Source organism: Eurypyga helias, unplaced genomic scaffold (assembly GCF_000690775.1).
Source record: "Eurypyga helias isolate BGI_N326 unplaced genomic scaffold, ASM69077v1 scaffold12858, whole genome shotgun sequence".
Lineage (NCBI taxonomy): Eukaryota > Metazoa > Chordata > Aves > Eurypygiformes > Eurypygidae > Eurypyga > Eurypyga helias.
The window spans coordinates 22,595-49,126 of record NW_010265083.1 but is presented as its reverse complement, the minus strand read 5'-3'; the positions used below and the strand labels follow the sequence as shown (position 1 = coordinate 49,126).

At 36.3% G+C, this 26,532-nt stretch overlaps 1 protein-coding gene across 1 annotated transcript in view; it reads right to left on the bottom strand.

Annotated features, from left to right (window-relative positions):
• Positions 1 to 4,333: 4,333 nt before the first annotated feature.
• LOC104513294 (biotin--protein ligase-like) overlaps positions 4,334 to 26,532 on the bottom strand; it is a 41,245-nt gene continuing 19,046 nt past the window's right edge. The window contains exon 5 of the mRNA XM_010156602.1: positions 4,334 to 4,609. Coding sequence (XP_010154904.1) covers positions 4,334 to 4,609 — 276 coding nt within the window. The remainder of the gene's footprint in view (positions 4,610 to 26,532) is intronic.

Sequence of the window (26,532 nt, the reverse complement as noted above, 5' to 3'; positions counted from 1 at the left end):
AAAACACTGTGACTGTACGGCATATTTGGCAAAGACTATGTTAATGCCAGGTTTCTGTCTTCAAAACACATTTCAACCCACCCCCCACAACTTATCTGATTGTAATTTGGTTTTGAAAGAACATGTTTCAAACAGAAAATAAGGGAGATCTCCGAGGTGCATGGAGTGACAGAACACCATGTCACTGTGTTTACACAGAGCAAAACATCACAAGGATTTGAAATAAAATTAATAAATCTCTAAGTACAAAATACAGTTTGTCAGTCTCAACTTGTTTGCTTATGCCTCTGAAGTGCCATTCGAACTGCCTTCAACTAACTTTTCACTAACTCATACCTGCATTGGAAGCATGCATATTTGAATGCAACTAAATAAAGAATTTTAAAATAAAATGAGTCTTAATTCTCACTTTCCAAAATTAGAGCTGTAGTAAAATTTTTAAAAAAATCAACAGTAAGAATATAGAAAAGCATAAAGAAAAACTAAAAGGGCACCAATGATGTAAAGGGTTTTCTTTTTCAAAACTGTTTAGAAAGTGTTCATTCTAAGATAACAATTTATTTAAATATCCTATTCAGCAATTATGAAAGCAACTTCATCCCTCACTGTATTTCCACAAAAATTCACTGATTTTGTGTCAAACTATTCCTAACAATGGCACTTTGTGCTTCTTAAATATTGGGGAAAAGGGATCCACAATGGCATTTCATACAGAATATATCACATGCTGGCTTAATCATGTATGAATCACATCTTCTTCCAACTTAAACATTTAAAGAAGATATAAAATGCCAGTAAGGAATAAAACTGAAAAGTATTATCTAGTTAATTTATTTTTAATTAAATGCTTGTAAAAACGTTCTGGCCAATTATGAGTGAGGTAGAAATATTTCTTTATCAATCTCAAGTCCTATGAGTCTAACATGCATGTCTCTGCAATATAACACTTGTATCACTATACCAGATGCATCCTCAAAAATACTGGCTTCATCTTAAATCATTCAGCCTAAGAAAAGGAGACAGAGCAAATGGAACTGCTTCTGGTAAGGTTAACCTGTTCAGCTGACATTAGGATAAACGTCTTTGAAGACGAGGTTTCTGAAATGAAACTTATAGAAACAATTTCCTTTTAGAGAAAAAACAAGGGAGCTTCTAATCTTTGGTAATTCTAAATTTTAGTTTAAGAAATAAAAGTGGAAATGCTTTTAAAAATGGTCTCAAATGATTCAAATAAAGTTTTTAACATGGAATCATAAAAGCAATATTGATCATTTATATGACATTGAAACAAATCTTTATTTTACAATTAGACAAATGCCATGTAGTTTTACATACCTACAGGTGAATTCACACTTTGCTTGTTACCTTAGGCCACATAAATGTATGCCAGTGATAATACAGTGTGCATGTTAATATGCAAACCACCAAGACCTACCATCTGGAGAGCTAATGAACAATCAAGGGATCCCAAATTAAACTACAGAATTTTCTCTTAGAATCTTTAGGACAACACTGTCAAGTTCAATCTATTCACTTAGCCTCCAGAATCAATTTTTCAAACTTTATGACAGGTCTAATAGTTTCCACCTGTTTCTCTTGCTTGACTTTTGACTGGCACGTTACCAGCCAGGGTGGAAATGCAGACAAAGACCCCTATTAGGCTCCGGCTGTTTCTCTACTGTGAGGTCGCTCAGCCATTAAATTAGTTCCAGCCCACTTTCTCCTTCCATGTCTTCATTTTTGGGGGATATGAAGGTTTGGCAAGTGGAAAGGAAGAAAGACCAAAGTTTGACATTCACTTGGTGGGAAAGGTATAAGAAAATGTGAAGTCATAAAAGTTAAATGTTAAATTTATTTATAAACTTACTAACTAAATTTACTATTAATCACACTAATTAAGTTCTTGAGGTTTCTGTATCATATTTTCAATCATCACAAACTCGGTAATATCTGAGAGACCTAATACAGTCTATCACGTAAGATGTGCTTACTGCAATATATGATTACAGAAACATGGTACTGCCATTTTTTTCTGGGAATCGCAAATGCTTAATAGGTACGTATTTTTTGTTCAAGCAAAGAAACTCCCTTTTCCTGAGATGTGTTTTCCTGTCATTCAGAACCAGCAATTAGAAAAAAAAGTGACATATACATATCCTAACAAATTCATATTGGTTCACTTGGAAGTACTTTAAAAACCTGTCAACTTTTTTCTTCAATAAAAATTACCTATTAGGTATTTGTATCAATTTCTAGTGATTTATAAAAATTTAATCATCTGTGAAGTCTCAAGGAACTTTGTTGAATTGCAAATCCCATGGACTACATGATGGTATGACCCATGGCAAGTATTTACAGTAACATCAACCATAATATTTTAAACAAAGATTTTTAACTTATTAAAAAAAAGGTATTTCTGTAAAATAAATTTAATTATTCAAATTGTAATGTGACTAGGGCCATCTTTCCAGTATAAGCTACTTAGAGCCAGGACTTCTACTTTACATCTTACCTGAAAACTGACTAATCGAGCTGCATCATGACGAGACAAATTTTGAAGAACTACATCTGTAAATACCTTATTACATTTTGGCTACTTAATGTAAAAAAGCAACCTGAGTGCTGACCACTCTGCTGGTACAGCACTTCAGAGACAAAAGAGTCAAAGTTCCACAGTCACTGAAAACCAAGACCACTTCTCGTAGCTCCCTTGCCTTTCTTGATAATATAAATCATATATAAATTGGCCAGACATGATTCTACTTAGCTTGTGATATCTAAATAAGTTTGCAAAACTCTGAATTATATACTTCATCTTACTGAGACACATGAATAATGTTACTGACAACTGACAACCACCACCAAAACCAACTGTCAGAGAAGAAAGGTCTTGACATAATAAATTATCACTTTGTCGGTTTCTTCACAGTACTTCTGCTTTCAATCCAATGGGCTGAACATGTTGTGGATACTAAAAATTAAGCAGCAAATGCTACAAATGCCTCTATAAAATAACTCTTTTCTTTGTGCCTCTTATCAAACCAGCATGTCTGTGTATGTCCAAAGGCCATTGCAAAATCAGTTGCAGGATGATAATGTAGATCTGGGGAAAGGGGAGTGGCAAAATTAGATAGCAACATTTTTTTCAATGTATGTGCACATGAGTCCATATGCACACACAGAGAAGAGTTTGGAATAAAGAGATTTGTCTCTGCTTCCAACTGTCTCTAAATTGCAGTATTTTAGCACAAATTATAATTTTTAAATTCTATCACACTATCAAACTATAAATTGACTTACTTTAATACTGTTCACAGATTTTGTGTGCATATGTTCTAAAACAAATTACCTTTATTACTTGTGAGAGTGCATATTCTGTAACTTCCACTGTTCTCACAATTTAGGCTCTCTAGCTGAGAACTAAAGTTATTATTGCTGGTTAACTAATGAGTTACAATAACATTCAAGGTGACTTAACTGATGATGTTGATAAAAAAACCAAGTCCAAAACAAAATACCTGAGGTTATTTTCAACAGTAAAATTCATCTGCAAATTCTGCAGATAAATTAACACGGATAATCAAAAGTAGCTGTCAAGAAAAGTTACAGCTGCAGGCAGAAACACACATAGAAAAATCTGTCCTGAAGAGCAACAACTTCCCAAACACTTTTTTTTCCATCAGACTGTTTCATGAAACGTAACAGTACAGTCTTTGTACATAAACTCCAACCTAAGATTTAGTAACTGTGATTTTCATATCGCTTAATCCCATTCAAAACTCTAATGAATTACCTTCTCAAAGGTATCCCACAACTCATTCACAAGGGTCATCTATGTGATGATGAAAGAATGTCTAGCATAACCCTAATCAATGCTCAAAAAAACCCCACCAAACCACTGAAGAGCATTTTAGTGAAATATTCGGTAAAAGGAATGAGAGAAAACAATAATGTTAAAATTAAGGCCACAATGTATTTAGCATCACTTTTGTCAAATAACTAGTGTAGAAAATAACTTGTACTAGAAAATTCATGTAACTTCCTAAATAATACTTTAAATTTTCCTATGGTAATATTCATGCTTTGCAAGAGAAATAATGACTAAACGCCACTGCCAAGTAAAAAGTTGTCACACTCAGATGTCCCAATTTTATGACTTAGTATTTTATACATTATAAATTAATACTCTGTGAACACAAAGACCTCTACTTTGTGTCTTGTCTAGAAGATGATATGGGGGGATGGTGGGGTGGTGTTCCACTTTTGTTTGTGTTTTACTATAATTGTGAATTCCAGTTCAGAAAGCTTATTGCATATAGTCTAGATCACTATCTTACCCATCTAGAAGATTCATTGTTGTTGTGGTAACTGCAGCAAAAAGAAGAATCTTTCCAAGCTTCTTTGTTTGAAGATTCTGTTGATATGTCTTCAGGCTGAAATGTTCTGATGAGAAGCTTTCCATCTCAGTGATGACTGGCATGAGAGATGGAGTTATCTCCATTTTTGACTCACAGGATGAAATAAATTTAAGAGACACCTTGCTGGATGCTCTTAATCCTTCAGCATCTACATTTCCCTCAAGCCATTTCAAAAAAGCAAGATGGATTTCCTGCGGGCAAGGAAAATAAAATAAGGCATAAAAATATGGACCACCACATGTAAAGACATAAACACATTCTTCCAAGAACATTTTTATTTAAGCAATCATATTTTAATTCAAAATAGGAAAATTAACTCAATTTTCTCTTCAAAGATCAGCCTCTGCTGCTTGTCCTAGTCCAGCCTGGCTTGACTACACGGTACTCTCTGACCAGACTTGAGACCATGCTCCTTTTCAGATGAATTAGGCTTAATCTAACTTTCCCTAAAACAGGGTTTGTAGTAGCCCTCCTAGATACTGAAGCATGGAATGCACACATTTGCCTGTGTTATGCAGGTTTTTCAACATGCTAAATTTCTTTGCTGGAAGTCTATTAGTCCACCACTAAGGCTTGATTTGAAGGGTAAAACAGCAGCTAAGAAAATAATTTACTGGTATCTCAGAGGAATGGCTGCTACCTTCAGCTAACGGAAGGTTTGCTACTGTTACCTTAAACATAGACAAAAGCGGCTGCTAATTAGCTAGCTAAAAGAGAAGCATTTAACTCAAAAATGCTCACACCTAAGAAAATTCTACTACCACTGTATGTAGTTGTATGTATGCACTGTTGTCCTTGTCCCAGCCAATGATACAACTAGCACACATTTCTGTGCACAACATTTTAAATGCAAAATATACATCCATATATAATTTTATATATCTGCACATCACAACTAGGATTTTTCCCCTCTCTTGTTTTAGGTTATTTAGAAACACTTTTTTTTTTTTTAATGTGAAATGAAGAGATGAATTACTGTGATTATTACCTGTCTGGTGACACCCTGAAACAACTGTTATGCATTCACAGAACTCTTTCTGGAGATATCTAATTCTATTTTGAGAGATTTGATATGAAACATTTACCATGTCTTTAGAAACAGGAAGTTAACAGCCCACGAATACAGATGCTGGGACTTCTTTTTTCTAAGAGTGTAGCTTAGATTTTGAAGAGTTCTCCTTCTAGAGAAAATTGGCCTTTTATGATACACCATACTGCAAAAATTGTGTATTCTATTATACTGAAAATAACGCACCAGTGATTATTGCCCTCAAATTGATAATAGAAAACCATTTGATTTTTAAATAAAACACTTCTAAACAAATATGTGTCTCTTCTTCCCAATACTGTAATTATCTGGGAATCAGAATATGAGCGTTGTCTCCCCGAGTACTAAAGACAGGACTAAGCTCTTTTGCCCTTGAACAAGATGTCCCTGAGCTCCAGCCCAACTCTTTAAAACCCACAAACTGCATTTAAGACCAAATTTCCTACAGTTATCTATCTAAGGAATTATTCCTATTTTCCAAATCCCATTGTTATATCTTAAGAAGGAATGAGAAGAGTGGTCCTGTTCCTAATGCCTTTCTATAGGTTTTCCTCCTCAGAAACTACACATTCTCAAGTTTCACACGGACACTTCTTGTGTGACGTTCTTTGTATGCTGAATGTCAGCAGACTCACTGGTTTGCAGCCCTACAGTACGGGTAGCAGAGCATAACATGACGAAAGGAACAGTCTCTTTCCAAATGCAGCCAGGCACTAGCTTCTAAGCCCCAGGACAATCCAAGAGTGACTCAGTAGCTGAATTTTAGTCACAGAGAAATTACTTTTCATTTCTTGGTTTTCTAAAGCTCCACCTGAACTCTTTCCATCTAACTTCTTGGATAAAATATGCTTCATTTTTTTTTGTTTTGCATATGCATCATAAATGATGATGTGGCATTGAAGGTTTTATGATCATGTCTTTGACTTGATCTGCATGAAGCACTTGTATCTTCACTTAGTGTAAAATCATAGCTTTGACAGATTGCTGCCGAATTCTTTACACACTATCCTACTTGTTTTACACACACAGAGTAACTTACTAAGCTGTAACTGATACTTAGAAAAATTACAGCTTTCATTCTTGTGAGGGAGTATATGGAAACTGTGCTTAATCAGAAAGTGCATTTTCTTACTGCTTTCCAAACAGAAATTCACTTAGTATAACTGAGCGTGCAAGTCCTAGACACAAAAGCATGATTTTAACTCACATAAGGACAAGTTTACAGATTTACAGAAACGAACGTTAAGTTAAAAATTCAAAGTGCTTCATGTATTATTACATTCTAAACAAACAATGAAAGTGCTCAATACTATGTGTCAAAGTCTGGTGTACTTTTGCCCCAGCATACTTTCTGAAAAGACTTTCTGAAATGGCATATATGTGTGTGTGATATTAGATTATTACAAGTATGCCACACAATTCCTACCATGTATCCTCTTGAGTATAGTCCTTCACGTGATTTTATTTCTCATAGTTTTTAGGTTTACTTCTTGATTTAATTTTCTGCTTTCTAACACATAATGAACCATTTAAGAATTGTTACATGTGTATAATTATGAAGCTAATTTTTCCCATAACGTACACTTGTTTATTGAGCTGATCAGAAATATAAACATGAGCAATACATAATGAAGAACAGCATTTGATTTTTTAAAAATTCCTAAAAAATATGGTTTTACATTTTTAACAAGGCAAAGTTTCAAGTGTTGTCCAAGTACATGCTAGAAAAATTACTTTTCACTGGAAGAACCTCCCTCACACGAAGTTACAGAAACACGGATGCTGAACCAATGCATTTCAGTCCCCACAATTATACTGGCAGACAGAGAAGTACATTTTTCTATAATAAAATAAACAGATACAAGGAGTCAGGGTTAACCTCTGCTTCAACTCCGTTTGAAAGGAATATAATCACATCAGAATTTGTCCTGTTGCTAAATTCAGGATTCAGCTTTGAAATCAAACCTCTGCCAGCCTCGTCCGCTGTTCTGCAGCAACCTCTGCTGGCCATTTAAACGAAGAGTGTCGGGTCAGGGGCTGCCTGGTCTTCCATACCCCTGGGACCACATCTGGTGTGTCAAACGAGGGACCCAACACAAGCTAAGGGATACCCAAACTCCTGGCCACCGCTTACCCCGACCATTATCAACACACATGCAGGTATGAGCTTTAAATGAGTCTGCAATCAAAAAAGCTGTAGCTGTTACATACTCAGGCACCACCACCACCATCTGCAGTTACTTACAGAGACAATCACACTAAAATCCATGCAACGCATGTTACCAGTAACGTACTTGGTAAATATAACTATACTTGTTTTAGGGTGGCATAAATACATTCTGAAATCGTTATTCATCATTACTGCACCAGTTTTGGATAGGAGAACTGAAGTCAAGTCAAATTTGATTTCCTATAAAACTGTCCATTTTGCAAATCACATTTTATACGTACCTTCTCCAAAGTGTTGCCTTCTTTCTTCAAAGAAGTATGAAATTTGACATGTCAACCAAGCCACTTGGTGATGAGAGTTAATCAGCTTTTCACAGCTAAAATAATCAACTTCCAATTTAATATTTATATCAAGAATTTTTTCTACCCATATTTTAAATGGTAAAAGCACAATATATTCTCGATGCATTCTAAAAAAACAATCACCAAAAGCAGAAAAGCACTATACCAACAGGAACTACCCACCACTTCTTACTAAGAAATTCTCACTCAGCACTCCAAAGCACAACTTAAATCCTCCCAGGCAGAAGCACGGAGAGAAGAAATTTCGAAGCAGTGACAGCCTCGCTGATCTGGTACCCAGGGATAAACAGATCAACAAGCAGAATTTTGATTGTCAGACCGAAAGTATCACTAAATGAAAAGCTGTTGTGAGTGGGTAGGGAGATACGGTGGATGCTAATTCACAAAATTCACTGATACAGAGAGTTAAGCTACTGCGTACTACATACCCTCCTCCCCTCCACTGATCAGCACAAATGCTTATTAGGGGTGGGTCACTGTATCAAGGATTGGAGGTCTGACATTGCAAGGTGTTGAACAAAAGCTTAAATGATAATGTGAACACAAAGAAGGAAAAATAAAAGCTGTACTTTGTTTACTATTTAACATCTGTTTTCTATGATTTTTAAGCATTTGGTCAGGTGTGTGAAGAAACTGCTACATAAGTTTTCTTTTGTTGTTCGAAATTATTTTTTTTTCCATAACGCTTACTTTATGGTTGAGATTGAAAAAAAAAAAAAAAGAGAAAAGAGGGAGACACAGCAGACAAAAACCAGCTGCATATGCACCCTTCTCTGTTGTGGCGTAAAATAACAGAAAATTACAGGTCCTAATGGAGAAGATTTTATTTGCACCTGGGCTCTATCAACCAATGAGACTTAAGCACAAAGCACATAAACTTTCAGTTATAATAGTTCAAAATAATCCCAAATCCAGGACTTTACTTTTACATTCCATTTATATAGAGAATTTTGAAGTATTTTCTTATTTTTATATGTATGTTCATATCCACACACAGATTTATGTATCTCTCTCACTGGACGTATCTGGGAACTGCTCTTTTCTACCAAACCCTCTGATGATAGATCTTAAACTCTGTATCAATGGAATTCTTTGTTAAGACAAAATTCAGTCACAGACTAAATTCATTTGGTTTCTATTAAAAACATGGAGGCGAAACTAAATGAAAGCTAAAAATATAATGCCATAAACCAAACAAACATTATACATCAGTCTGCTCTCTCCTTCCTTGGGAGGAAAAATGAGACAGTTTTCACTACTGATGCTCTAACTGATGACTCAATACTGTAACTATTTTAGCTGTTGCTTGTTGAGTAAGTGAGACCACATATTCACTTTCTGGGTACATAGTCTGAACACAGTTTAACAATTTTTCTCCCTTCTTTGCATAAAAAGTAATAATTTCCAAGGAACTACCCTTATTTTTGCCTCACTATACTTCTTTGAAGTTTACAGTTGATGTATTGATTCACATATCAGTTGATGCACTGATGAAAACACATCTGCATATATGTTTATAAACTGCAAATAAGTGAAGATTACGCAGGCATAAGCTATCAGTCTTTTAGAGAACATGAATAGCCCATTTGGAGCATAACCACATTTATAGACACTACCCTTCAATATGGCTAACCTGTTTGGGTTTTTTTTATCCCCCTGAATTGGCTGTTTTCAAATGAGTATTATTTGGTTCAGATACGATGTTAAATGTATAGAATTCATATAAATTCTGTAATATCACTGATGAAAAAGAACACATTTTAATAAAGAGTACACAGCATTTGGAATCTTATATTAAACTCATACTGCAAAAATACAAACATGCATATACATAAAAAAATATATATATCCTGTTTGTATTACACAGCCCTCAACAGCCCTACAAGTTTAAAGGTGTTAAATTAGCCACTGGAGAGCTTCCATAGCATCTCTTGAATCCAATAGAAACAAACTGAAGTCCAACGTGGTAGTAAGCAGTAGGCTGGCGCCAGCAAAGAACACACCTACAGTGGCAATTCCAGCCCCGAATGCTAGAGACTTAGGAGGCCAGCAGCAGGAGAAGTCAGCTATTAGCACAAGAGGGCAAGGTTTTGGCAGACATTTCTGACTAATGAGGCACACAAAATGCTTTTCTGATCCTGCCTGTGTTTTTACTTCCTGTAATAATGCCATACTTTGAGATCTGAAGCAGATGACAGTTTCGTAACACAACCACAACCCCATTTTAAAACTATATTCATACTTGGTCAATATAGAAAAATGCTATAAATAAATAAATATTAAATGGCACCAAAACACCTTAGGGTAAATATAAAGAAGATGCAGAAAAAGAGTTAAGTTGTATACTACTCTTACTGCTTTCAAACCCTAGCATGTGTAGGTTACGTTTTACTGAGTCTTTGTAAAACAGTTTATAAATACTAAGCTTAGTATCATAACCATTCATTAAAAAGTACTATTTTCTTTTACAAGGGGGTGGGAAACTACTCAGCACAATGTCTTTTTCTTTAGAAAAAGATTGGAGAAAGAAAAAAAAAAAACCCACAACCCAAACCAAAACAACAAAAACTTGTCAGATCAGCTGAGAAAAGGAGATAAACTCTTGGTAATCACACTCTTGACAGTGGAACTGCAAGAGAATGAAGAATAGGCCTGCTGTAACCTCTTCCACAGAAACACTCACAGACATGGGAGAAAGGTTGCTCTCATCTGCCAAGAAAATCAGTACTGGCAATTGAGATGTAGTGGCCATCTTCTACTAGTTCGGCCAGACTTGGGTAAGGTGTAGGTGGTGGATGTATTATTTGTGTTCATGTGTCAAAGCCAGTGCCTCTAACCAGACAATCCGATTAAGAGATTCTTAGATAGTCATAATCATTACTTCAATACTGTTCAGATGTCATGAATATGTACTAACATTACTGAACGACATATCAACACCTGGAGTGCTGAATAATTGCCCTTTTAGACTTAAGTAAGTATAAGCTTGAAGATGGATTTTGCAACAACTGAAATGAAAAGAATAATCAGAACTGTAAAACACAAAGGCTATTTACACCACATTCGAAATCTGATTTGAAATATATAAAGTACTCAAATTATTTCATTTTCAGGAAGCATATACAAAACTTCTCTTAATTGCTTATAATTAATTTTAAAGTTCAATACTTGTTCAAGGGAATAGATAAAAATTGAGCTAGCTAGATAGATTAAAATCAGCCAGTGGGTCCATGGAGGGAAACTATCTTCAAATTATTTATAATATTATCATTTGTTTTGCATATTTTATTAACATGAAGACATATTTTAGCTGCAGTCACTCCTCTGGGCTGTCAGAGGAGAATCTGCATGTGTCTTACTCTACTCAGCATTCAGAGGGCCATTATTTTCATTATTCTATGTTTGAGTTCATAGTATAAAAATCTTAGGAAGGAGAGAAATCCCCAGCTCTCCATTCCCTCCTTTCCCCATCCCCCAAGAACTACATAAAGATTTTATTGTAGTACAGCTGAGGTGCATTCCCATTTCATGTCCTCATGAACTTCTGAGTTACTTGGCTGATATTTGCTATACATTCTCAGGGTACAACATAACTAGGAAATCTGTTTCTGTTTCTTAATAATCTTTTTATATTTCCTAAACCCAGATACTGTGCAAAACATGAGCTGATTGCATAAAATATGAAAGGGCACTTAGAAAGATGGCAGGGCTTGGTAACTTTGTAATTCACAACCAACTGGATTTTTAGGAGTCTCTAGTGGTTTGGGTAGTTACTTTAGCCTGCGATATGCTTTTCTCAAAAGAGGCAGAAAAAAAATAATCATTTCTAAAAGATCGTTCCAGAGACCAAGTTCCTTATTTTTAAAAACACACTGAAGCGTGTTTTTGAAAGTGAGTATTACATTACATAGACAGACAGTTACACAGTGCATCATCTTAGCAGTAGCGAGAGTAGAATCAGCTACATATAGAAGTGGGTCCATTATGCCAACTGAGATGCGGACTACCAAGTCCAAAAAGGGGCAAGAGTTTTTCCAGTGTTGCAAGGTATCCTTACCCTTTTTATTGCAGTTCCATTTCTTTGAACACAAAGCAACTTAGATTTTAACCCATTCCTCCTAGTCTACATGTCTAGCAACTGGTCATAAATCTGTGCCTAAATTTGAATCCAAAATTAAATTTAGCTTTAAAAAGCACTGTATGTAGGCAGAAAATTAATTTATCCAATGTCCATTCTAAAAACAGGCTGCAGGGCCCAGGTCAGAATTCACGCGCTAATGAAAGATATATCAGATGTTACGTGCTGTAGAGGAAAAAATGCTGCCAATAAGGTTAAAAATAAGATAAAAAGAAATCAACTAGCAATGAAAATGAAAAATGGTCTTCATGTCAAGTTTTTTTACATTAGTATCTCTGTTGTTTTTAGCACAGTGTTACGATTAGGTGTTAGGTTGCTAGAAGACACGTTATTCAATCATGCGAACAAATACAGGAAATGAAGCAATAGCATTTTGTTCTTTATTGCTGTACACAAAAGAAAGTATCAAGAAATTCTTAAAAGGATGGAACAATTAAAGAAATTATTGAATGCATACTGCCCTAAGCAGAGCACATTTGTTTTGATTTCTCAATTTTGATAAAGTACTACCATTTACGGTCCATGTCTAGGTGACAGCCTTCCCAGCTGCAGGACAAGGCCCCACTGCACTGTCCTCAACGCAAAGCAGAGCTGAGTGGAGGAGCAAGGACAGCAGAGCGAGGCTGTAAGGTGCATCCTGGCTCTTGCTTTTCTTACTCAGCTGCAACAGAACAGTCTGGAAGCAATCTTACCAGCAGCTGCTCTCATCAACAAACTGTTTATTGTAAGAAAGTGGCTGGGTCAAAGGCTAAACATCATCCAGAACTGAAAGCATATCTTAAAAAAACCCCTGAAGCCGTCCATGCATGTGAAAAAAGCACATTACATATGAAAGAAAACGATATTCCATTCTGAAAGGCCAAAAGTCTACTTAAACAAAAACTCCTTAATTTGATGAAGTAGTACTTTTATAACGTTGCACTAATTTACTGTGGCTTCTGCCGATTTTGAGACCCGTGCAAGGTTTCTAATAAAAATGGAAGTTATTTAACACTCAATCTGTGTTTTACTGTTAAAAAAATAGAGTAGTATTAAAAAATATTCTAAAATATTTCATTAACATTTATTAACACTAAGCTAGCTCCACATTCACACACAACAACTATACTACTCCTCTAATACATCTGAAATGTACCATCAACATACTACACAAGTTGGAAAAACAATTTTAGACTCAATATTGGTTCTACCAAAAAAAATTTTGCAGGTTTTATGATGCAGGTAGCAGAGCAAGATGACATACTAAAGGTATGTGTATTAAAGGCATGTGTATTAAATCCTTCACAAGCACTTGCCAAGTCAATTTCAAACCTTATTTGAAAACTTTTAAATGCAGCAGCCTGTATTCAGATATCCAAACCTCTTCCAGAATTCCCATCTCTGTCAAGAATCACTAAAGGACTGGATTTAACCAGGTTTTAAGGCAAACATACTTTAAAAAATTGTAAACGCATGTTACCATATAACTACGTTCAAGCATGTGAACACACAAAAAGAAAGGAACAAAGAACATATGCATCAAAACTCCCTCATGTTTAGCATAATTTAGTAACATCCATAATAAAGTTTTAGTTTAAACTTAAGTATACAAAAAATTACAGGACAAAATCTCATTTAGTATTTTATAGCTCTTAATCTCAGAAATTAAACAGTATATGACCACCAATGCAAGGTAAACTGGTATCATAACATAGCAGAGTAATTGGGGTATGTTTGCTGCAACAGACTATAAAGCTGACTTTGAGGGTAAAGGATCAAGAAGAACAAGGTCTACCTTTGACATAACATCACTACATAACACTTCACAAAAATGAGCATTGCAATGAAAAGGCTGATAAATCAGAGGACTAGTAGGTGTTGATTTATCCTACCAGAAAAAGGCGTGATAAATTACGGTTTGACCATTTAATTCTTCATGGCACCTACTTTGTAACAAAACCGTTGGGTTGTTTCTTTTTTAAAAAAAAAGTATACAGTAAATTGAGCATATGTGCAACTGTGCTAAAAATAAGTATAGGGAAACCAGGTAGAAGGGAAAAGACATTCCACTTTTGCACTGAATTCTGAACATTATGCATATTAAAGTGTTTTGGGTTGTTTATTATTAAAAAAAAAACCAAAACAAACCCAACAAACAACAAAAAACCAAAGTCACATTTAGAAGAATAAGCTAAGATATAAATCTAACCCTAAATGTTGTGCACATTTATTTTAAATTACTCTCAAAAGTATTCTGTATTCACTAAAAAAAAAAATACAGAAGAATTTTGTTCTCAGCTAATAGGGCAATAAATTAGATGAAATATATTCAGCTGGTAGAACTGGCTCTGTTAAACAGCTATCACATAATAGTATTTTTATTTGGTAGCAAAACTTTTTTTTTAACTGAGGATAAAATTGTTTGTTGAAAAATCTTGGAATTATTAGCAGAATGAGTTAAATAAATAAAACGTATGAAAATATTTTTTCTTAGCACTGATAATACACAGTTCTAGTCTAAGATTTTTCCATCAGGTTTGTTTTGCTTTTCAACAGGTTTATATACTTAAAATGTGAGTGAATTTAGTGTTCATGAATATGAAATAGTAGAGCAGGAGCCAAAGATTCTCCTCTTAGCACTGCAAACATGCATTAAACTTCAACGACGAGATTTCAGCTGTACCTCATTTTTGCCTCTTCTAAGCAAAAATTCCCCAATTCTGTCACACTGTAGGGTTTTTTGAGCTAATGAAAAGGCTGCGAAACATTAGGGTGAAACCACAACACATTTTCACATGTACCACAACTCAGAGATTACAATAGTGTTATGTCCCTCAAGTTGCACTGTTAATGTTCAGCATGTATATTCTATTTTATAATCTTGTCTTAAACATATTCAGGTTGACATAAATAAAAAAAAAATACTAAAAGAAACATCTTAGAAAGGAAGAATTTATTGAAAATTATATGCTATAATGGTAAGAACACACCTGATATGTTATTTATAGTATACCTAGCCTGAAGATAAAAACCAGTATATGATAAAGACTACCAACTTTCACTGTAACTGTACCATCTCCTTGCTAATCAAGGATCCTAAAAAAAAAAAAAAAAAAAATTAGCATGACAGCATGGGATTATTTTTAAAAAGTAAACCAATGCATTTTATTTAGCATAATAAATTTATCAGAAAAGTTAAACTTCATGCTTTGAAAATATGTCATATCCATATACAGCAATGTAAAATTTAAGTATCAAATCTAGAACTCTGAAGGAGGCCTCAATAATATTCATTTTATCATAAATTAACTTCATTTTTCTTACAAAACATGAGGGAAAATACAGTATTCACATGCACATACTACGAGTCTAGGTTGTAAGAGTGCACGACGCAAACTACATTTACGTTATCCTAGCTGCACGTTTTCTAACGCATTACAGTTCTTCTCTCCCTTTTTCATCCCTTTCAGATTTAACACTTGCTTCTGCTGGGATTGAAACCTTGTTCAGAACAAACCAGGAAAATTTTTCTCCACAAAAGGAAAAACAAGACAGGGAAGCAAATCATACAGTACAGCTTCTCGTAGCCGTACGGGTCCTGACACATGCAGCTTCAAGAACTAACTTCAGAGCCAACCTCCTTAGAAAGCTGCCACCTGAAAGCCTTTCTGCAATTGTCAGGGATAAATGGGGAAAACACCCCACATTTAATTTGTCCTTTAAAGGTGGACATACAACCTACTGAATCCTCACAGGGATAAGGTCGACCATTCATCTCAACAGACCATTTAGCTAGTCCAGTGCTGAGTTTGTTTCAGTCGAGTCATATACACCACTAACTTCTACTCCAAAAGAATGCGCTTGGCATGTGGAACTTACAGTATTGCAGACAACGCAGCAGAAGCCAAAGCCCATGACTGAATTTCAGGGGTTTAGGAGTGACTTTAGGAAACAAGGCACTCAAAGGAGCAAACACGAACAGACTCCACACTGAAGCAGTGTATGAGAAGTGCTCAACAGAAGCAAATACAGGCAGTCAGGAGCATTTTTTACAATGGCACATTCTTTATTCTAAAGGACTTCGGAATCCCTTGACACTGAGGATAACCACCTGTTTCTGTGCTTAGGGATATTATGCTCTATTACTGTTAAAAGAGTTAAGGGAAGATCCAGTATGTCAAACAAAATTTTGCAATGTTCACGAATGTAAATGGTAACACTTGGTGTAGAATGCATCCCAAACAGACCTTATGTAATAAAAATCTAACCACAATGCTCGAAACATGCTTCTGCATTGTTTTAAGACTCAGCTGAATAGCACACCTGAAAAAAGAAGGTGGCTTTATTTTTCAGACTTTTCCCATGAAAATTTAGTATTAACTCACATAAGGAAATGTTGGGAGGGGGGGGTGCATGTGTAGGGAGGGAAGTGGTCTGGAGGGGACAACAAAATACAGCCTTACAGAAATACTTGTTGAAAACCATGTAAACAGTAAATGTTTGCCGAATACAGGCACTAATGTAGTCTACTGCAAATGTTAGTGGCTGAAGCACAACTCTCAAACTTCTGACAAGGTACAAAGGCTTTTAAGTAGGGTAACAGTAGAGCTTAAGATAATTTTTCACTCCAGCTGAGCAGCCAGTGAATGAAAGGGGATTCCAGCTCCCAGGGCATATGGCTGTACTGTGTGTCCCCTAGCCCCTGACTGACCGTAGAAAGTGGTAGAACTTTTCAACCCTGTTGCAATACTGAAAAGAAAAAATAGCCAAGGCCTGGGCAAGCGAGTCTTGCAGAAATAAAGACTAAGGCTGCAACATCCTACCCAGACTTCACTCCTGAAGTGAAGAACCTGACCAGAATGAAGCAAAAACTTTGAAAGACCGAAAATCATCTCTACACATATCAACTCTAAAGACGAACTTTTACCTGATTACATATGAACCACCTTTGTTGAAGGCTCTTAATTAATAGTCCCAAACCAGTGGGTTAAGTTCTAATATCAAATTTTCTTGAGGAAGAAAAGTTTCAGGGATTACTTCAATCAGTACTCAAATGCAAAAAAAAAAAGTTTAAAACAGATTTCCAGAATAGTTCCACAGAAACGAATGAACTCAAGTGATTAAGTCTGTGACACGTAGTGATTAACTTATCCTTGGTCAAATAGGGACAATTTGGGTCTCTGTTTCTTGAACACAGTAGGAGACTGAGAGCAATTATTATTTAAATTTTGAGTTTACAGTTTGATATGTACTTCCAGTTCATCAAGATAGTGTTATTACACAAAATCAGAAACATGACAGAGGCTGCAAAAGTAACATTCTACCAGAAAATTATCATATGCTTCTAAGAGGAAGAGACATCCTTGAACAGATGGAGAAATTGTTTGGTATGTAGCAATAAGGACAGCAGTAGTTGCTGGGAGGTTTATTACAGTTCAAAGATGTCTAATTTGCTATTCCTGGACTGCTAATTGGAGGCCATCATTAGACAGAATGGATTGTATAGGAGAGAAAGAAGCTTGAAAATATTTAGAGAAGACTGAAGTCCACTCCTACCTCCAAAAGGAAACAGCTGCTGCAGTGATAACAAAAGCCCATCTTTATCACTGCTAGCTATTCATGTAGCTATTCCCAGATGTTGCCAATGGCTAACAGAAGTGGTAGAAAAGCTTCCTGTAATTGCAAGAGCTGATGAACTTCTCTTTCAAATGACAGAATAACTAACAGTGGAAAGGAGCAGCTCTTGTCAAAAGCCACTGCAGCTCAAACAATATGAGTACAAGGACAAAGCAGCAGCCATATCAATATAATATGCCCCTCTAGCTCTGTACCTACTCTCCAAGAGTGGCCAGCAGCAGATACAAGAGAAGAACACAGCAGCATAAGGTAGCTATTTCCTCTTGTAGCAATCTACATCATAAGGATTTGAGAGCCAAAGAGCAGAGGCCTCACAGCTCCAAATAAAGTGTTCTCCCATGAAAGAAGTAATCTTTTGAACTCTCTTCAAAACATTCCTGATATTTTAAATGAGAATAGTTGATAAAGACAGAGGTATTCTAAAGACAAGAGTGCAACTTCCAGTGTTTTCAGGTATTTCCAACAAAACTTCAGGAATTTAAATAAGCAGCTCAAATATTTAAGGGAATTTGCAGCTCATACTGCTTATGATAACTTTGGGAAAGTGCCCCTCCCTCTATTGGAAGCAAAAAGTAAGAATAAGCATTTGCTTTCAGCTACTGTATTTTCTTTTCCATCAGCTAATATATTGTACTAATCTATCAACATGTAAAACACAATCAAAAACCCAAAAACTAATTATATAAAAGTTAACTCTGCAACTGCTATTCCTGTCAGGTAGCTGTGGTATATGAACTAATCATAATACCAACAATCCCATTTTGGAAAGAAAAAATGTTCAAATAGTTTTGGAGAACAATGTAACTGTTTCTACCCAAGTTATGACCTACTTCATGAGTTGAGAGGTTACAAAGTTACAAAGAACTGATGATCAGTTACTTTGTTGCAAGTGTAACATCAACATCCCAAAAAAAGACACATACTATTCAGTAAAACACACTATAATTTCCTTTCACATTTGGATCTTAGCAAATAAAAATCACCTTAACTTTATTTAGATTCTCTCTCTGAAGCTGTTAAAAATATGTTGTTCAGTTGTGTCCAAAGAATGTTTTGAGACTTGGATGTCTGTATACCCAATTCTAAAGATCTAAGCTATTAAATGATCTAGTGTTCTGTCTTCAAATCTTAGTTGTCACCATGTACAAAAATTGTAGATTTATTATGGCCACTACTGCTCTCAAACTGCAGTAGGGATTCTTATCCATGTTAAAACAAGTAGGGACAGCCTGTACTAGCTTCTTCAACACTGATTCTGCTAAGGTTTAGTTTTAATTATTTTAATTATACATGTATTCAATTTTTACAAATTAGGAAGGATATTTTGAAATGTTTTCTTAAGTAGTCCTTAAATTATTTCTTAAATAAGTTAACAGTACAATTTAGTAAACACTTGAAAAACAATACACACTAGAGAAGGAAAGTGATTCTCAATAACGCAAGCTGTAAAAATCAGATGTCCTATATCTTACATCCTAGTGAAACCACCAGTCCAAAGTAGCACAGATTTTATAGCTAAAATTTTCAGATATGCATTAGGATACCTAACATCTGTAGGGAATGCTAGAAAATGCAGTAATGGAGGTTGTTTTCTATATTGCCAAGCCTTTCTCCTTACCTCCGCCTCTTCAGCTGTTACCCTATTTCCCTCTCTCCTCCTCCCACACAGTGTCTGTCTTCTCTTTCATGTGGTATCAAACTAGATCCACCAGCTCTTCCTCCTGATGTTTCTCTCTCTCAAAAAAGCTCTTACCCTCATCAGGCAAGGAACATGCTCCAATTTACACATTAGATGAACAAGCCAATCTCAACTTTTCTCAGAGCTGGACTTCTTCTCCAGGGCCAGATGTCTCCTCTGGGCCTGTGTCACTTTCAGTATTTCTACTACTATGTAAAGCATTTATTAGGGAAGAGGTAAAGAAGGAAGACTAGACAAATTCTGAAACTGGAGGTTGCCAACAATGCTAATAAAATAACATTATATACAGACTTTTAAAAAAATATACCAGTTAACACACATATACACATACAGACGTAGTGCCATACTTAAGTACAGAACTTCATCACTGTTGTAGAACTGCTAGTGCTTGCACGAAGAAATGCTGCAACAGATAAAGTGGTGAGCAACTGAAATCCTTGAAATTAAATCATGTAATCCTGTGAAGTACAGCTGGGTATAACTATAAGAATATAGGTTGCCCTCATGGACTTAGCCACACAGCACTTTTACAGATGATACCTCTGCTGGCAGAAGAAAAATACATGCAGCATGAAAACAGACAGAACAAGGTTTATTCTGATTTTTTTTTCTTCTGAAAAAAACTTGCTTCAATATTCATGTAAATCCTTTGTAATTAATGTCACCACTACAATTGCCAAGTAACTGAGTACAGTGACTTACTAAACTGGAACATATTCTACTTGTTGTGAAGACCAACTAAATAAAAAAAAAAGCATCCACATAAAAGTTTTAGTAGAAACTATAGCAAACTTTCTGATTTAAGCTAACAGCTGTTCTTTAATCAGCTTTTCACTATAAGAACTGCATAATGTCAGCCAGAGAGTCACATGCCAAATTTCATTCCCACTGCACCTGGAATTTCAGGATTTCCCCAACATGTCAGAAACCCTGAATCATTTCTTAAAATGAACTGTCAAATGATAAATACAACAGAATCTATAAGTCAGCCCCTTTCCTATCAACTGCTGAAACAAGTCATACTTGATAATTCTTTTTGCAGTCGTCTTCTTCTTTGACAACAACCTCTGAGAATACTGGAATGTCTTTTAAAATGATAAATCTAATTAAATGATAAATCTAATTAAACTCCCATCTTAATTTTTCAGAATGAATTCAGCTTGATAAACTTATTTAAGCAGTTTTGTGCTGTGGGTGTTTTTTTTCTGATAACATTATTGTGTAACTAAATTGTCAGGAAAATGTTAAGAGCCAAAGAAATATATTCAGAAGACCTCAATGTGGTAAATGCACTATTTCAAAAACAGCTGAAGTTTGAAGTTTGCGCCTTTTTTGAAGGGCAATATGAGAGACACTTCTATTTCCTCTTGTTTATATATTTTTATTCAACCTTTCCCTTTAATTAAAATAGATAATCTTACATCATCTAGCCACAACTTGTTTAAAAGTAAAGATACAAAAGAAGCCCTAATTAAATTTACAGATAACCCTTGTAACGATTTCTCATTGTGGAAATGTATCGTCATTTCTGAGCAATGGTGGTAACATGATAGCATCTCGCAGGACTCCAGCTGATGCCAAGCCTGTTCTCATTTTCCCAGTCTCACTTACACAAATTAGCCACAGGCCCCACTGACAGTCAGAGAATCTCAAGTTTTTTATGTTTGGAGATACTCCACTTTTGTCAGGTCTTTACCAGTGAGGTCATAGTAAATGAACTGATGCCAAATTGCCACGGATCTCCAGAGCATTTGTCACCAGTTATGGATTCTTGCTAACTAAGGTCACCCATCTGCTCAAAAGCAGTACCCTGAACCCTGACTCAAAAGGGTTTATTGGTTACAACTTCTGAGCGCTGAAAGAAAATCCAAGACCAGTCACTTTAATTACAGCCTTCCCATTAAGACAGAATGTGTGCCTCTGTTAGACACAGAGCCAACATGAATTTGGATCAGTCTGCCACTGTGGATTTTACTTTTTTTATTTAGATTCCTGTTACAAACTCCAAGATAAACTGAAACTGAGAAAACTCAGCCTCACACACTGGCTAGTAACGCTCTCTGCTGAGTGACCTATGCTCAAGAAAGGGTAGTCCACCCTAATGATGTTCTCTGTCATTTCAGGAGTGAGAAATTAGCAGACGACATGAATACCAAGCTTATGTTTTAAATCTGTATTACATAAGCAATTCTGAAAGGATAATAAAATTTTCCATTCCCTGCAGTACAGAAGGAACATGCCTACTGAGGAAAGTGCTTGTGAAGTATCATGCACACTGACTTGAAGCAAGCCTTGAAAGATGATAGAATACACTTCAGTGAGTTGTACTTTGGTTAGACGTCAGTACATAATGATTTCATATCAGAGCTAGCTCTACAATAAGATTAAATGTTACGCAATACAAAAGGCATTAAATTTTAGTTCTCACAACAGCATAAAACCCCTTTTTATGGAGATTGCTATAAACAAGATATTTTCTTTCATTCCTCAAAGCCTCTTGCATTTTCCAAATGATCGTCAAAAATATATATTGAATCAATACATAGTCAAAAAGTTGTTTACAAACCATAATGCAACGTAAGTATGCTATTCTTTATTATGTGCCTACAAACGTGATACATGGTTGTTTAACATAAACAGCATGCTTGCTGCTATCATGCAAGAAGGAAAACATGTTTTTAACTATGCAAGTGTAAAATAAAGGGAAGGTTTGCCAGATTTCCCTTTTTCACTCCCCCTCATACATGGTAAATATTCCCTGAGGATAAACAACATAAAAAGCAAAAGGTAGCTTTAGCAACAACCTGGAATTACTTGGCTCCACATCTGGAGTCCCCTTCACCTCCCATCAAGATTTCTCAATTGAAAATGCTTTAGCATATTTCGACACTACATACCATCGATTCCCGTGCAATTTAAAATGCCATTTTAAAACTGAAGAAATATTATACAGGGCAGTCACTGCAAACATGCAAAGATATTTTAGTGCAAATCTATATACACACTTCTGCACAAGATGTTTTCCATCCCTTCCTTATTTTTTGCTTTACAATGTCCTCTAAACACAGCTCATAAGTGACGCCTAGTGGAAAGGCCCCACTGTGTAACAAGCTGCAACTGCACCCAGCCTTGGAGAGGAAGAGATTCACAGTGATTTTAATGTAACGCCAACACTGTTCCAGCTCAGCTGGGCAGGGACGCTGATCAACACCAGCATCTTACAGTGCTGGTGAATGCACTGCATATAACTGCAGCACACAAGCCTTTCATCAATAAAGAGCTCCAGGGAGGAGGCTGAAGAAACTTCTTTGAGTGAACAAATCAAAAGATAATTTAGCCTTCTAATACTTACAGAAGCCAGCATGAAAAAAGCTCAGCTGCCAGTCAGATCCTGAGTTTGGACAACTGAGTTAGCACCCAGGAAAACCAAGCTCTATTGAATATTTTAATTTTGCCTCAAAAGTTAAAGAAAAAAAAAAAATCTTAGTTTCATAGAAATTTTGTACTATAAGATTAGTTAAAACAAAGCAGCCTCTGAGCAGAGAGCCAGGAAAGCCTTAGTTTCCTGTAACTGTGTGTCATAGTTTAACTGCAAGCGCCCTCATCAGCTTTTTCACCATGCCCTCTACATACAGTCATTATTACTATTTCTGGCATCTCCCACATCATCTCTTCTCCCTCTCCACTTTGTCAACGGGGCCAGCTAAATGCTTCTCAGCAGCCTAGGCAGAAGTTTTTTTTAAGAACAAAACAATTTTTCAAGGCATGATGTCAATTTAATGATCCTCACTGACCCAAGCAAGCCCTTTGTATCTGAAGGGAGCCAAGAAAAGACACTCTTCAGCCTCTTGAGGGAAGACTGCTCCTGTTTCTACGCAGTGAGACCAGCAATGCTCCAGTCAACAGCAGAAACCTGAAAATTCAGAAAGTGTTGCTCTCCTCTGTGCTCCTCTCCCTTACTTGGGGGTGAGGAGGTGTTACGAGAAGAAATACCCAGTTCAATACTGCACCAGTGCTCTTTCTGTGACAGTGGTCTGCTGCTTCCTCTTGTCATGCTGTCATTACCTCTCCCAGCTATGGGGAAGAACACAGGTGTCAGAAAGCATATCTATAGTTATCTATCACTGTTCATGTCATTGCAGCTCCCCTAAGATCACCTGTACAGCTACACACAGAGCTGGTATCACTCCACCACACCTACCCTGTAACTCTAAGCTCCTGCACTAAAAGTCCCTTTCCTCCCTCCACAGCAACACACCCAGCCCCTGACAAGTTCCTGCCTCTTCACTACTGCTTGCCCTGCCAGCTGGGAGGGGAGCAGGAGAGGGTGGGTGTTTCTGTCAGAGCAATGTTTGAGTAGACTGCCAGTCCCACTAGCATCTCTCTACTGCCAAGCAAGACTGACAGGCAGCCTTGGCATATAACTAGCTTTGATAAGCATCCTGCCCTGGACTGTATGTTATAAAATTTCCTATAGAAACACAGCTTCTTTAGGCTTTTACCCCTACCAAATAGTTAGAACCCAAAAGGTTAAATATATTACTGAACAACTGGCAGATCTATTAGGAAACTACACTATTAAAGGTAGGAAGAAAATAGAAGACCGAGGAGAAAGATGAAAGACATGCTAAGAAGTACAGTACCTACTCCACCTTCACCTAATACAGGACTATATGACAAGTTTTACCAAACTGTTCACTGACATACAAGAAGAAATATCACTGAGAAACAAGAACTAGTAGCTTGGCTCCTCTGCTCTTCCCCTTTCTATTCATCTTCACTCATGCTGCACCTACCTTCAAGTCCCATAGTTCATCCTCCCTCTGTAAAGAAGGTAAGGAATGAAAACAGAGGAGCATCCCTCCTCTCAACTACTCTGTTAAATTACCAGATTAGGAAATTACCCTGTGTTTGGTAAGTCACAGTAAGTGACCATAATAATTCTCTTAGCCATTCATAAGCCCTTTCTATTCATCTTCACTCATGCTGCACCTACCTTCAAGTCCCATAGTTCATCCTCCCTCTGTAAAGAAGGTAAGGAATGAAAACAGAGGAGCATCCCTCCTCTCAACTACTCTGTTAAATTACCAGATTAGGAAATTACCCTGTGTTTGGTAAGTCACAGTAAGTGACCATAATAATTCTCTTAGCCATTCATAAGTGTGAAACAGAAACACATCTTAAATCCCTACAATTTATTCCACCATGCCATCGAATTCTCTCTGCAGACGCTCAGCACTATCACAGAGCTGGTGCCCTAAAAGCCCTATGCAGCCTAAACACTTCTAGGACTGGCCTTTTTCCATGCTGTACCTGCAGATGTTTAAAGTGGCAAACTTCTCACCTCTGGAAGTGAGCACAAGCCAGGAACCTGCAGGGGCTCACACCTCAGTCAGGGTGGGATTAGCTCTGAAAATGGCTTTCTGCTTTCCTCTGACCAAGAGAGCTCTGAATTGTTGACGTAGGAGAAGGTCCCAATGTACCTTCATTATCTGGAGTGCTGATGAAGACCACCCCCCAAAAAAAAAAAACCAAACACCAACCCACCAAGAGCCACTGACCATCACCTCTTAGAGGGCCATTCCTTTCAGAACCACATCAGCGAACAGTTGGGATTACCATTAGAATCCAGACACTGATAAAAAGAGCTTTTCAGTGAAGACCACAACACTGAAAGTTTTGGTTCACAACTGGTGGGACCCCTCTGGGTTTGCAAGTTTTGTTATAAAGAAACAAAAGTTAATTTCAGGAGGGGAGAAGGAAAAATACAAAACCAAACAAAAGCAAACCCAACCTCCCTGAATACACGAACAACTCAAAGCCTCGCAAGCCAACAAATAACTGAATTTAGTATTGAAAAAAACCCCTAAACACACAGACTTAAATTACAAATATTTTTTAATTGATAGTACCTGGTTATCAGTCCATTGGGTTAAGTTTTACAGAAACTCTTCAGAGAGCCACTTAAGAGAAAAAGAATACTACCTGTCAGAAGGCAGTTTACTAAATGCCCTGCACTGCCTAAGCAGCCTAGTAGAAACACAGCTTTTAACAGCAAAGAGTTCTACACATGGCATACATTACATTTGTTTACCAAAAAGACTAAGTTGTTCCAGCAAATACACATTTTTACTGGTACAGATGCACTAACATTGTTGTATCTATCTTTTTTTTTTCTCCCCTGAAGCAACATTGCCATAAAAGACATTTTTATTCCTAGCCAAGAAACAAACTGGCAAAGCTTTCATGTACAGACAAAGATTTCCGGTAACAATGAGCTGCTCAATTGGAATAATACATGGACTACATTAACAAAAGTAAAAAATGCCAGACAAACCATTTATCAGAGATCAACAGAATTCTTTAACATCTCTCACACAGAGTGCTTTTCATTCAACATTTTTCTCAGCTCTTGAGTTAATTTCCAACCTAGAGCAAAGAATAAATTGCTTTTCTGGAATAAAGACTTCGAAAGGGCTCTGGCTTTTTGTCTACTGGCTAAAAAGGCAGGGACAATGCTTACACGTTGAAGATGATAGAGAGTTTACTTATTTTCTCCTATCTTGTAGATTAAATGTTTTTGGTTCACTTTTAAGCACAAAAATTTGGATAGCAACAAGAATAAAGCTTTGGAGTTTAAGTATAACAATTCCTGATTTTAGCACTGGAAATTTAAAAAAAAGAAACACTGAAGTTTCCCAGCTGAATCTCAAGTTCTACAATACGCATTAATATGCATGGAAATATTGCAGAAACAATTGTCTCAAAATGTACCCTGAAATCTAGGTTCATTATAGTGTTAGCTAAGAGCTCAAATTTCCCATCCTCAAAGAAAGATTTATTCAGGATAAAGTAACTTCATACTCTCTTTGCTGACATAATGGACTTGGAATTTAAAAACAGCCGATGCCATCACAGAATCAAAACTGCAGCCCCAAACACGTAAATTTGGTCCAACTAAATTCTGGTTGTGCTATAGTCTACAGAGTTATTCAAAGACACAAAGTCATCTTGGCACTGCATTACCCTTGCGAGTGCAGTATTCTGTATCTCAGTGTCCTCTAAAGGAAAGTTTGAGATT